The sequence below is a fragment of the Papaver somniferum genome, chromosome 2 (genome assembly GCF_003573695.1).
Source record: "Papaver somniferum cultivar HN1 chromosome 2, ASM357369v1, whole genome shotgun sequence".
Classification (NCBI taxonomy): domain Eukaryota; kingdom Viridiplantae; phylum Streptophyta; class Magnoliopsida; order Ranunculales; family Papaveraceae; genus Papaver; species Papaver somniferum.
In genome coordinates, this window is record NC_039359.1 from 203,973,248 (window position 1) to 203,984,383 (window position 11,136).

An 11,136-nucleotide genomic window follows, 5' to 3' on the forward strand; every position below is an offset into this window, starting at 1 on the left:
GATCCTCAGAGCTCAATAGGTTGCCATCGATAGGAAATCATGATATAATTACATATGATCTATTATATATTCATCTTAACTCTTCATCATTTACTTCCATCGAATTTTTAGGGGTTAAACTTGAGAGTGAGAGATAAAAGAGGTAATAATTGCGCATTTTCCTTTATAATAGTGGTTCGTTGTGTTATTATTGTGGTTATCAATTGTTGAATTTGTAAAATCAAAATCCATTAGGTCATCTGCATCCAATCTGTCCGTCCTCGCATCCATTGGATGCGGGATCAAATGAGGATGAGATTAAAACCGGTCCAGTTCGAACCATGCTTACAAAAATCAGAACACCAATGACTTGTGAATATGTGATGGGCCTGAACAAGAAACAGTCTAGAGAAAGAAACTTGTTTTGAAGCATACTGAATTTTTTTGAAGGGATACTAAATAATGCCAAAATAGGGTCACTAAATAAAAAACAACATCACCCCTTATCCAACCTTTTTTATAATGACATAACTATCCTTACATAATTAGTGTTAATGATTATGATTAGATTTGATTAGTTAGGAATTTTAAGGATTGATTAAAAATAAAATTATTAGTGGTGAATTAGTAGATAAATCAAATTTATGTGAGAGAGTTGGGATTTTTGAGAGGAAGAAGAAGAAGAAGTGGAAAAAAACTTGTTTTGAATTTTGAGATTGTAGTGATTAGGAGTGACCAAGATGGGTGAATCAAATCAGAGGTAAAATTCTATACGAGGTTTAATTTCTTTTTATAAGTTGAATCTGTCAACAAAATTAATTTTTAAAACCCAGATCTACTGACCAGATGAACAGTTCGGCTGATAACTTTTCAGCCGAACCTTCCTTTTTTAAAAATATACCTAGGTTCGGCTGACAAGTTATCAGCTGAACCTAGGTATATTTTTAAAAATCTGAGGTTCGGCTGAAAAGTTGTCAGCCGAACTTCACTCTGAAACTGACAAATTTAGGTTCGGCTGATTCGAACAAAATTAAGCAAAGTCGCATTAGCCGAACATAGTGTTTCTCTAAATCATACACTAGGTTCAGCTCAAAATTGATACTCCAAGATCAGCCGAACTGATCTTATGAAAATCCTAATTTCATCTTTGAAATCATATTCTATCGATCAAACAAAATAAAATCAATCAAAAACAAGATGAGTTTGTTACATATACATTCTAAAATACATCTAAGAGCAATTGAGATTTGGATTTCGCACTCCAATCTCGCTCACTTCGATTCGTGTTTGCTTTGCTTGATCAATTTCTTGATTGAATTGGAGTCCAAGATGTTTGAGTTTAAAGTTTATTTTGGTTTTTGAGGATAAGGATGCTCTAGTAATTTAAATTGTGTAAGGATATATAGGTAATTGCACTACTTTTAGACACCTCTTATAAACCCACTCTAGATGGTATAATGAATGAGTATTCCTTAAAAAAAAGATTGAGTATGCCTCAAAACAGGTTTCTAGAGAAATCAACAAGAATGTCCAGCAAGCTACAAGGTTACTCATTGGCCAAGGCCCAGGCCTATCCATTTTAACAAGTTCAACATCCAGGTCGTCCGACCCGATCGTTTTGATCCCTACTTAAAACTCTAACCCTAACTCCAAATGCCATTCTCTTCTTCTACTGCGGCCGCTTATTCTTCCCCTCTCCCAACCAGAGTGAAATCCTAGCAAAAGTAAGTAGGGTTTTGATCTTCATTTTTAGCTTTACGAAATTAGGGTTTTGATATTCACTACTTAGATTCATTATTTTGTTATTGTGTTGAGTTTGCAGAAATCCAAAGAAGAGAAGATGAGTAAAGGAACAGTAGCAGGTGCCAAGGGTGGCAAGAAGAAGATATCAACATACACAATCGATTGTGCAAAACCAGTTGAAGATAAGATTATGGATATTGCTTCCCTTGAGAAGTTTCTTCAAGAGAGAATCAAAGTTGGTGGTAAAGCTGGTGCTCTTGGTGATGTTGTTACTATCACTCGTGAGAAGAACAAAATCTCTGTTACCGCTGATAGTAACTTCTCTAAGAGGTAATATTATTTAATCTGTTTTTTTAGATCTATCTCTTTAAACGCGTTTTTCTTGATGCTGTACTTTGTGGTTTTGAGCGTTCTTGTATATGTTACAGGAGATTTTACAAGATTATATGTTATAGGAGATTTCTTAATGGCTGGATACTGTTGTTTGATGTGTCACTTAGGTTATAATTTGTTAGCTTAAGCAAAACGTTGAGATTTTAGGGACTAGGGTCTCTATCTTAGATTTGGTTGAGTATGTTTAATGAACATTTTTTGTTTCCTCATTTGTCTGCAGATGTATTTGATTCTAATTGATAAATTAAACTATGTTTTATTATTGAGGCATTATTCTGCTGAGCTTTTAGGCATTTGAACTCTGATAAATCTAATAGATGTAGATTTAGTTATTCTCACCACAATTATTATCAGTTAAGCCCCTGCAAATCGCCTAATCTTCATTGGAATTTTTCCTCCTTGGCTGTCACTAGTTAAGCTGTTCAATTTTTTTTATCTAGATCTGTTAATGGATTTAATTACTTGTTCATTTGTTCTTTTTTGGATTTACTATTCCTGTCTAATTTTGTTTATAAAAAAAGGACTTTTCATATCTCAAGAATGATGATGAAGATGTTAAATGTTTTTTTTTTCACTCGAACATATTTTATTTGCTAGTTTCATTAGCTCCATTGCTATGTTTCTTCTATAATTCTAGTAGTATTTCAGTCACTTGATTTCTATATTATGTGAATTTAGCATATTGTAAGTTTGATGTATGTTTGGCTCTTTCACAGGATTCTCCTAGGACAGTTTGGACTAGGTATTACATGTACAGTGATATGTGCCTGAATGGTTCTTCATCGCTGTTAGTCATCCTGTTTTAGTTACAATACTTTCGTGTAAAGAAAGATTTGGGAACTCTGTGACATTAGGTTTTACTTGATAGATTCATAAAGATTAGTTATAATCCTATTGTTTACCGAACTATTTTTTCACTTATAGTTCTGTATTATTTCATGAGCTTTTGCTTCAGTTCTGTTCGATGTAGACTAATGTGTCTAATATTATATACCCTCCTTTACAATTTCTGTTCAGGTATTTGAAGTATTTGACAAAGAAGTACTTGAAGAAGCACAATGTTCGTGACTGGCTTCGGGTGATCGCATCCAACAAAGACAGGAATATTTACGAGCTTAGGTACTTCAACATTGCCGAGAATGAGGGAGAGGATGAAGAGTGAAGGCTGCATCTCGTTATATATTATCTGTTTTTTGGTTTGTTGAAATTTTAGACAAGGTGAAGTTTACTCTTATTTAGAAGGGCCAGGGCCATCAGTGTTTCAGACACTTCAGATTTTGATGTCAGCTAAATTTTTTGTTGATTACTATTAGGGGTCACTTTATTATTATTCCTCCTATGAAGTTTGGTAATTGATTGATTAGCTTTTGACTTCTTCCGAGTAATTAATTAATGCTTCCCTCATAACGTAATCATAGTTAATTTTTGTTAAAGGCTTCCAAGTTTCCAACAGATGTATGAACTCGAAACTGTTCTTCAATTGCATAATTACCTTGATGGTGGCCTTCTGAATGTTGAATGTTGTTTTGACTCTTCTTTAGGAAACAACTTGCCCTTTTAGAATCTGTTAGCCTTGTATAGATTTTCTGCAACTGAAATCTGTGGGTCTCTCAAATATGGTAGTGAATCGGGGATGGTTAATGAACTTGTGATTATAGAGGGTTTGTTTAACAATTCATTCCTATACCTATGTTGTTTTGTGCCAATTTATACTCTCTCAACTGTCCCTTTTGCCGTAGACATTGGATGTTTTAGAGTCATACATAGGGCTGCACAACGGGTAGGGTGGGTAGGATATGGCCTATACCCGCCACCCTACCCGTTTACTGGCGGTTAAGAAAATCTTTACCCGCCACCCTACCCGCCAAATAATGGATAGGGTAGGATACGGTTAAAAAACTGGCGGGTAGGGTAGGGTTGGCGGGTAGGAGTAGGGTATGTGCATTCCTAGGTAGGGTGGGTAGGATATGGCCTATACCCGCCACCCTACCCGTTTACTGGCTGTTAAGAAAATCTTTACCCGCCACCCTACCCTCCAAATAGTGGATAGGGTAGGATACGGTTAAAAAACTGGCGGGTAGGGTAGGGTTGGCGGGTATGGGTAGGGTATGTGCACCCCTAGTCATACACTACTTTAGCACAAGGTTGTCCTACCAAAAGAAGAAAAATATTGGAGCAAGAGTAGAGTAGAGATTTCCAATTATACACTACTTCTTCTTCATAACTATCTTCAAGCCCTATAATTCATCAGTTCCTCTCTAGCTAGATTCCAGTTCAACGGTACTTTCTCCCCTCTGTTCGTTTCTTGATCGAATGTTTTTGAAACGGTACATCGCTTCAGTTTTATTAACCTTTTTATTTCCATATCAAGTTAGATTGCCACTTTAGACTCGTTTTCTTCAGTTACATGTTGAAACTAGCATCACTTAAGCACCTCGATTACCTTTGCATTTTTCTATGTAATGGAAATTCCACGACCTTCAAGTTTTAGTTGATCAGTTCAAATGTTATTGCAGTTCTTGGGGATTGTCCATGTGAATTTCACTTCTGATGGATTTGGATATTGGATACACTTTAAGATGAAACTTTGGACTCAGGAGAAGTATCTGTGTTGCAAGATTTATTGGACGTGGACGTGTCGGCAATGAGATGAGTTTGAGTTTACAATACAATACAGTTTGGTTGCATATGGGGCTTTACAAACATAATCAAGTTCAGGCCAAAATTGGCGAAATCTAAAACATCATACAAAAGATTTCTCCATCTATAGTTTACCTTCTTCAAAACAGTGAAAAGGACATACAAATGAACAGCTACACATAAAGCTTGAAAGATAGCAGCGTTTTAACTGTAAATCAGATTAGAGCATCACACTCGGTGGAAGTCTTTGTTCAAGCAAGGGCACCTGTGCAAGCGGTTACTGGAGTTGGAGCACCATCAACGATCTTCCGGGTAGTACTGTACTTTTTGGTGATGAATCTGAAAAACAAGAAATCGACCAGTTATCCCATAAGCTGACAATAGAGGAGTCATAAAGGAAGGAACAAGTTTTGCAGGTCGAAAAATATTACCTGAAGAAGTCCCTCCATAATAACTCAAACATCAACCAGTTCATTCCATCACCAGGAGACCCAGTGCCGTTGTCTTTTCGAGCAGTAACATTAGAAATCGTTCTAAAGATAATAATCAATTTACTTGTTAGAAAAACTCATACAACTCCGAAATTTAAAGAACACTAAATTATTTCTTAGGGTGTACGTCCACATACCTAGAGGCAGATTTCTTAATCTCATCAAACATAAACCGGGGAGAAAGGCACCCCATGGTTAGCCATGGGGAGATTTTACACGAGAAATTTGCACCATATATGCTATCTGGTTTACCATCTTTGTTCCCATTCTTAGGTTGGGACAAGCATTCGGCTGCAAACTTTTGAAGCCTCTGAAGGGCTTCAGTTTCTCCTCCCACAAGAGAAGCATTAGCACCAGGTCTTTCATCCTGTGTTACAAAGAGCAGACTCATCATCGAACTGTTCACGAAATCTCATGCATCAAGCAGATAAAATCTTGATTAATTTGTTTCACTCTCTGTTTAATATGATACTCAAAGGCCCTAAAATCTTGACATATGTGATGCACCATGGACTAGTAATATCAGGTATTATGCAGTTACCGTGGTTGTAAATATGATACTCAAAATTAGTCATGATATACAAATTCACATTCTGGTACCTTCTACGTCTAGAATTCCCAGGTCTAATAGTGAATGCTTCATGTTTTTTCTTTGTTTATCTAGTGGCCAAGGGATATCTCTCTAGTCACTAGACTAAGTGGAAGACGGTCTACGCCCTCGATCTTTTCAACATATAGTCAGCTGCTTTGTTATTCTCAATCGTCAAAAACTAATTAAATCTACCAAGCGAACATACAACAGCTACAATTCTATCCGAGCTATATATCTATATCTATATATATATATTGTCAATACATCATACTATTTATTTCCAATCCACAAAGAAACGGCTTCAAAAACCTAACCTCAACATGAGGTGTCATACTATCCAAGTTAAAAGTACTTAATCCTAGTTAAACCTTGTGCTTCCTACAAACAAATTGAAAACAATAACAAGATAACTATCATCAAAAATAACTTAAGAATTGGGAATACAGGATAAGACAAACCTGAGGTCTTGTAGAATTTGGGTTAAGTCCCAAATCCAACAATGTAGGAATTTCTCCAACCTCCACATCTCCTCTGGATGGCATACCTTTCAAATCATCCAACACTTCAATAGTATTCCTAATCTCTAACCCTTTCACTCTCTCTTTAAACCCACCATAATTCGATGGCATATCTTCTAAACTAAATGGCAAATCATCAAGATGAAACAATGTACTACCCCAAAAATACTTAACCTCCACCCCTTCTTCTTTCATTGCATTTTCAATCTTTTCCTCGGCTTTAACTTCATCATGTGCAACTTCTCTATGAGCATAAACCGCATCAGCGCCAATGGCTTTCGCCAATTCAACCAATACATTCTCTGGGTTCCCAATTCTAACAACAAGATCAGATCCTCTTGATTGAAGACTCTTTCTCAAATCAGAAACAGATTCAATCAGGAAATTAGCCCTATATGGTCCCGTTTTATCGAACCCTGATGAGGATTTCCCGTAATCTCTAGGATCAAAACAGTAAACGGGCAATACAGACATGGACTCTTTGTTTGCTGAATTGAGGACTTCGTTATCATGAACCCGAAGATCATTTCGGAACCAAACAATCGATGAGCGACGAATAGCGGCACCATTTGAAGGGTCTGAAGAACGTTTCGGGTTATGTATAAGTGGGTTTTGAAGTGGGGTTGGTGAGATTGTAGTTGATTTGGTGAAATGGGTTTGTTTTGATGGTGAGAACGACGAGAATAATGAAAGGGTTGACAGTGAAGAGATTTGAGATGGGATTTTGACTTTGTAGGGAAGGGTTGATGAAGTGGTGGTGGTGTTAATGGGTTTTGGTGGGAGGAGGAAATGAGGTGTTGGTAAGATTGTTGAGAGAGATAGAGTGATTGAAGCTGTTGTTGAGAGTGAATGAGTGAGTTTTGATGTAGGTTTTTCTTCTTCTGTTATTTGTGATTCTGGTTCTTGGGGGTTTTGGTTTTTTGGATCCATTTCTTGATTGTGTATAAAAGATAATACCCACTCTTCTTCTTCTTTGTTGATTATTGAGTTCTTCAAGTTTGGTTTGCTGTAAAAAAACCTAGCCAACAACTATTTTAAGCTACCAACCCTTTCGAGGCCGTCTTTTCTTTTCGTTATCCTTTTCGTTGGTGCTTCTTGATTGTGTGCAAGAGAAACTTAATCAAGGCTATTAACAGGGGGTATCAAATTGATTGGAGGTGTACCAATCCCTTGTGAATGGGGATGCACAAAACCGAACCAGAACCGAAAACCGAAACCGAAAATTTTAAACCGAACCGAACCGAAACCATATTGCTATGGTTTATTAATAGTTGTCGGTTTCAGATAACCAAAAGTATTGGTTTCGGTTTAGGTTTTATCTCAAAATCGAACCAAAAACCAATTGGTTAACCGATTAATAGTGACCATAGCAGAATGAATTTTTTCACACTGATGAATTGTAGTTAATGAATGGTTAGGACTCTTAGGAGGATTATTCGAGTTAAAGCCTTTTGCTGTCATTTTAGTTGCTCGTCATTTATGCCTCTGATATGTTGCCAATAAACTTTTCTGCCGCTTGTAGTATTGGGTGTACTGTTTGTGTAAACTATAAAGCACCGGCACATTATTGTTTATAAATCATTTGGTTAACCAAAAACCGTATGGTTTTTAACAAAACCGAGTGAAACCGAAACCAATGAAACCAAATATGCTATATGGTTTCATTGGTTTTCATTATTGGAAAACCGAGTACTTTGGTTTTGGTTTTGGTTTAGGTTTTGCCAAAACCCGATAAAAACCGAACCATGTGCAGCCCTACTTATCAATATGTATTTTTTCCTATATGCATATTGGTACACCCTAAGTAATTTGGTACCTCCTATTAGCAATCTTGAAACTTAATGTGCTACCAAAATGAGCCTAGACCGAGCTGCTACCTTACAACATTATGACACACGTATCAGCTCATTGCCACGTGTTTAGCTAAAAATGCCGTAAAAAAAGAAAAGTAAAAAAAAGGTCAACCAAGAGCAACTCCATTGGCGCATCAAACAATTTGGTTTTGGTGATTATACGCTTACAGTGAAACTGGCAAACCACTAAAATAGATGAGCAAAACCTTAAATAAAAGGTTTGTACATCGCGTCTCAGATTGAGTCGATCGGCTCAACCTGAGACGATCTGGGAATTGAGCCGAGTATCTGAGCCTCGTCTCAAACAACGCCGAATGTCGTCTCATACTGAGCCGGTCGGTTCTTGCTGTCCCGACAACGGCTAGTTACATCCAACGGCTATGAATCTTTCCCCTATAAATTGAGTTGATTTCAACACTAAAATCACACCTTCTCCACCTTCTACACTTACAAGTTCTTCATAATTTCACTTCAATCTTCATCGTTTAATCTCAAAAAATGGCTGCCCGAGTTCGTGGCTCTAGGTTTTCTTTAGAAGAAGATTTAGCGATTTGCATAACTTATGTTACTCAAACAAGAAACAGTATCCACGATATTACGAATTTTACGCAAACGACTTTCTGACAACAAGTTTTTGCAATGTTCACTGCAGAAATGGAGTACCTAAGGGGCCATGACGTTAACGGAGTGAGTCATCGTTTTCAAATAATTTCTCATGTCGTCCACCAATTTCTTGCTATGGTAATGCAAGTTAACCAAAATAGGATTAACGGTGAAACTGAGATGAATTAATCCAAAGAGATGGAGCAATGGGAGACCTTTTCCGTACTTATCTTGTACTAACATCCTTAGAGCTCTTCATAGGTTCAACTCCTTCTGCACTCTAGATGCTCCTCCAACCGCACCACAATTCACTCCCCAAGCCGCTCCATGAATGAGGATGCTTTATTCCTTACTTTCTATGATTTAGTAGTAATTAAGTCTAATGTAATGTTTGATGAAAGCTAATATGAGGCTAATATAACGTTTAATGAAATCTAATGTTGTTTGACATAAACATAAGAGTGGTGTAAATACATAGACGTTTCTATTAATTAAGTTGGTGTTAACATTACAATGGTGAAAACTTAAAAAATCCACTCCAACTCAACTTAAAACACGAAGGACATTCCCAAATTTTTTTTCCGTATTTGTCTTCTTCTGTAGAAGTGTGCAAATGCATAAAAAACTTGCAATCAGGGCTTGAGCATTCACTAATCATCTCTTTTGTAAACTCTACTTCTCCGCAGTGATCGGGTTATGGATTCTTCAACCTGATTTTAAACTTCAAGTTTTTCCAAGATACTGCCAACTTGTGGTCTTCTTGCTCCTTAATAACATCAGCTAACATTCGTGGTTCTGCACAACAGTTAAGATCTTGACATTGCAAATACCTTATATTTTCTGGTTCTGATTCAACAACCATTTTTTTTTACCGAACAACCAACTTGTGGACACTTGGAATACATCTAAGGACATTTCATGTGACTATGATCATCCATGAAACATAATGGACAAACCTCTTTTGCTTTCACGTATAGTATTTGCTTTCCTTTGCTTTTGGAAAACATTGTGTTGGATGAAGAATGTGGAGAAAATATTGGAAAAACGATTTCATATGAGAATATATTTGGTTGTGTTTGGAAAATATTGGAGAAAATGTATGATATATATAAGGATAAATATGACTGTTACAATAGAGACGTTTTCTCGTCTTACAATGGGCCGATCGACATTGGTGGAGCCGACAACGGCTAGTATCAACCAACGGCTTTCGTTCACTCCCTATAAAATTCTTACAATTACAACTCTAAAACCACATCTCCAGTGCACAAAAATATCAAAAAATGTCTGTTAGAATCCGTGGTATTAAATTTACTCATGAAAAGGATTTAGCTATATGCAAAGCCTACGTTTTTCATAACGGAGAAAATGTTCTGCGCGATCAAGATATGTCAGACGCGTCTTTTCGGCAGAAGATTTTCACAATGTTCGTCTCACAAACAAGGAACCCCGGAAACCGCGATGCTCGTGGTTTGTATCTTCGTTTTCATTCAATTAATCGTGTTGTCACGCCATTCATCGATCGTATAAGGTAAATTGATCGAGAATAGTTTGTCGGTGTAACCGAAGCTGAAGTGGTCCAAATAACTCTGGATAATTGGGAAGAAGTTCACGGGTCACGACAAACCTTTTCTTTACGAATCAGCATTCTAAAAAATGGTCCATCTCATTCAATTCTTCACTACATCATAAGAGCCAGCCCTATCTTTAGTATGGAAGAAGATGTTACTCTTGTTCGATGTTGGATACATCATAAAGGCACTTCGGATAACAATGACCATTTCTGAGAAAGAGTATTGCAAATATTTGTATCATTGTGGATCCAACATACAAGAAACAACAAGAGCCTAAAACTAAGATTTTCATTCATCACTAATGAAGTCAAACATTATACAGAAGTTTTATAGACGGTTCACTGTAGTAATTCTGGATTGTCCAACGAAGAACTGGTGAGTATATATCTTAACACCTTTGTCCTTATTGAGAAACTGCATTGTATATATGTCTTAACTAACCTTTTTTTTTTTAGGAAAAGAAAATATTTTCTTTTTCTTTTTAATCAATACGATAATAAAATCACAAATGAGAAAGACTATCAGCCTGTAAGAAATTGGATGGAAGCCTAGCAACAAGCTGAGCTCCAACACCTTTTTGAATAACTACACCTAACCTATGAAAAAGAAACTTTCCAACTCGAACATTAGCATCATGGCTAGACATAAATCAAATTTACTGAAGAAAACGGAAGCGAGTTTAAGCATTTTGAATGCTATGAACTCTATAGAGATAATGTCGTTGAATTTGATGTAGTTTGATGATATTGT

General features: G+C 36.6%; 2 protein-coding genes across 4 annotated transcripts; one reads left to right on the plus strand and one right to left on the minus strand.

Moving 5' to 3' along the window:
• Positions 1-1,574: 1,574 nt before the first annotated feature.
• On the plus strand, positions 1,575-3,533 carry LOC113350290 (60S ribosomal protein L22-2-like). 3 transcript variants are annotated; one of them, XM_026594409.1, is made up of 3 exons: positions 1,575-1,703; positions 1,802-2,052; positions 3,133-3,533. In XM_026594409.1, the coding sequence occupies exons 2-3, from the start codon at positions 1,820-1,822 to the stop codon at positions 3,275-3,277; spliced, it is 378 nt and encodes a 125-aa protein (XP_026450194.1). In that variant the 5' UTR covers positions 1,575-1,703; positions 1,802-1,819; the 3' UTR covers positions 3,278-3,533. The 3 variants fall into 3 exon arrangements, with proteins under 3 accessions (XP_026450194.1, XP_026450196.1, XP_026450195.1); XM_026594411.1 differs by having other exon boundaries at positions 1,638-1,703; positions 1,795-2,052; XM_026594410.1 differs by having other exon boundaries at positions 1,640-1,707.
• Positions 3,534-4,708: 1,175 nt separating this feature from the next.
• LOC113350291 (blue-light photoreceptor PHR2-like) lies at positions 4,709-7,444 on the minus strand. Its single transcript, XM_026594412.1, has 4 exons — positions 6,297-7,444; positions 5,384-5,613; positions 5,187-5,288; positions 4,709-5,094 (listed from the first exon to the last, which is right to left on the minus strand). The coding sequence occupies exons 1-4, from the start codon at positions 7,284-7,286 to the stop codon at positions 5,007-5,009; spliced, it is 1,410 nt and encodes a 469-aa protein (XP_026450197.1). The 5' UTR covers positions 7,287-7,444; the 3' UTR covers positions 4,709-5,006.
• Positions 7,445-11,136: the final 3,692 nt, after the last annotated feature.

Coding starts and splice junctions, on each gene's coding strand:
- LOC113350291 (XM_026594412.1), bottom strand. CDS start 7,286: ATGGATCCAAAAAACCAAAACCCCCAAGAACCAGAATCACAAATAACA. Junction 5,289..5,383: donor ATTAAGAAATCTGCCTCTAG/GTATGTGGACGT, acceptor TATTATCTTTAG/AACGATTTCTAATGTTACTG. Junction 5,095..5,186: donor TTATGGAGGGACTTCTTCAG/GTAATATTTTTC, acceptor CTTGTTTTTCAG/ATTCATCACCAAAAAGTACA.
- LOC113350290 (XM_026594409.1), top strand. CDS start 1,820: ATGAGTAAAGGAACAGTAGCAGGTGCCAAGGGTGGCAAGAAGAAGATA. Junction 2,053..3,132: donor GATAGTAACTTCTCTAAGAG/GTAATATTATTT, acceptor ATTTCTGTTCAG/GTATTTGAAGTATTTGACAA.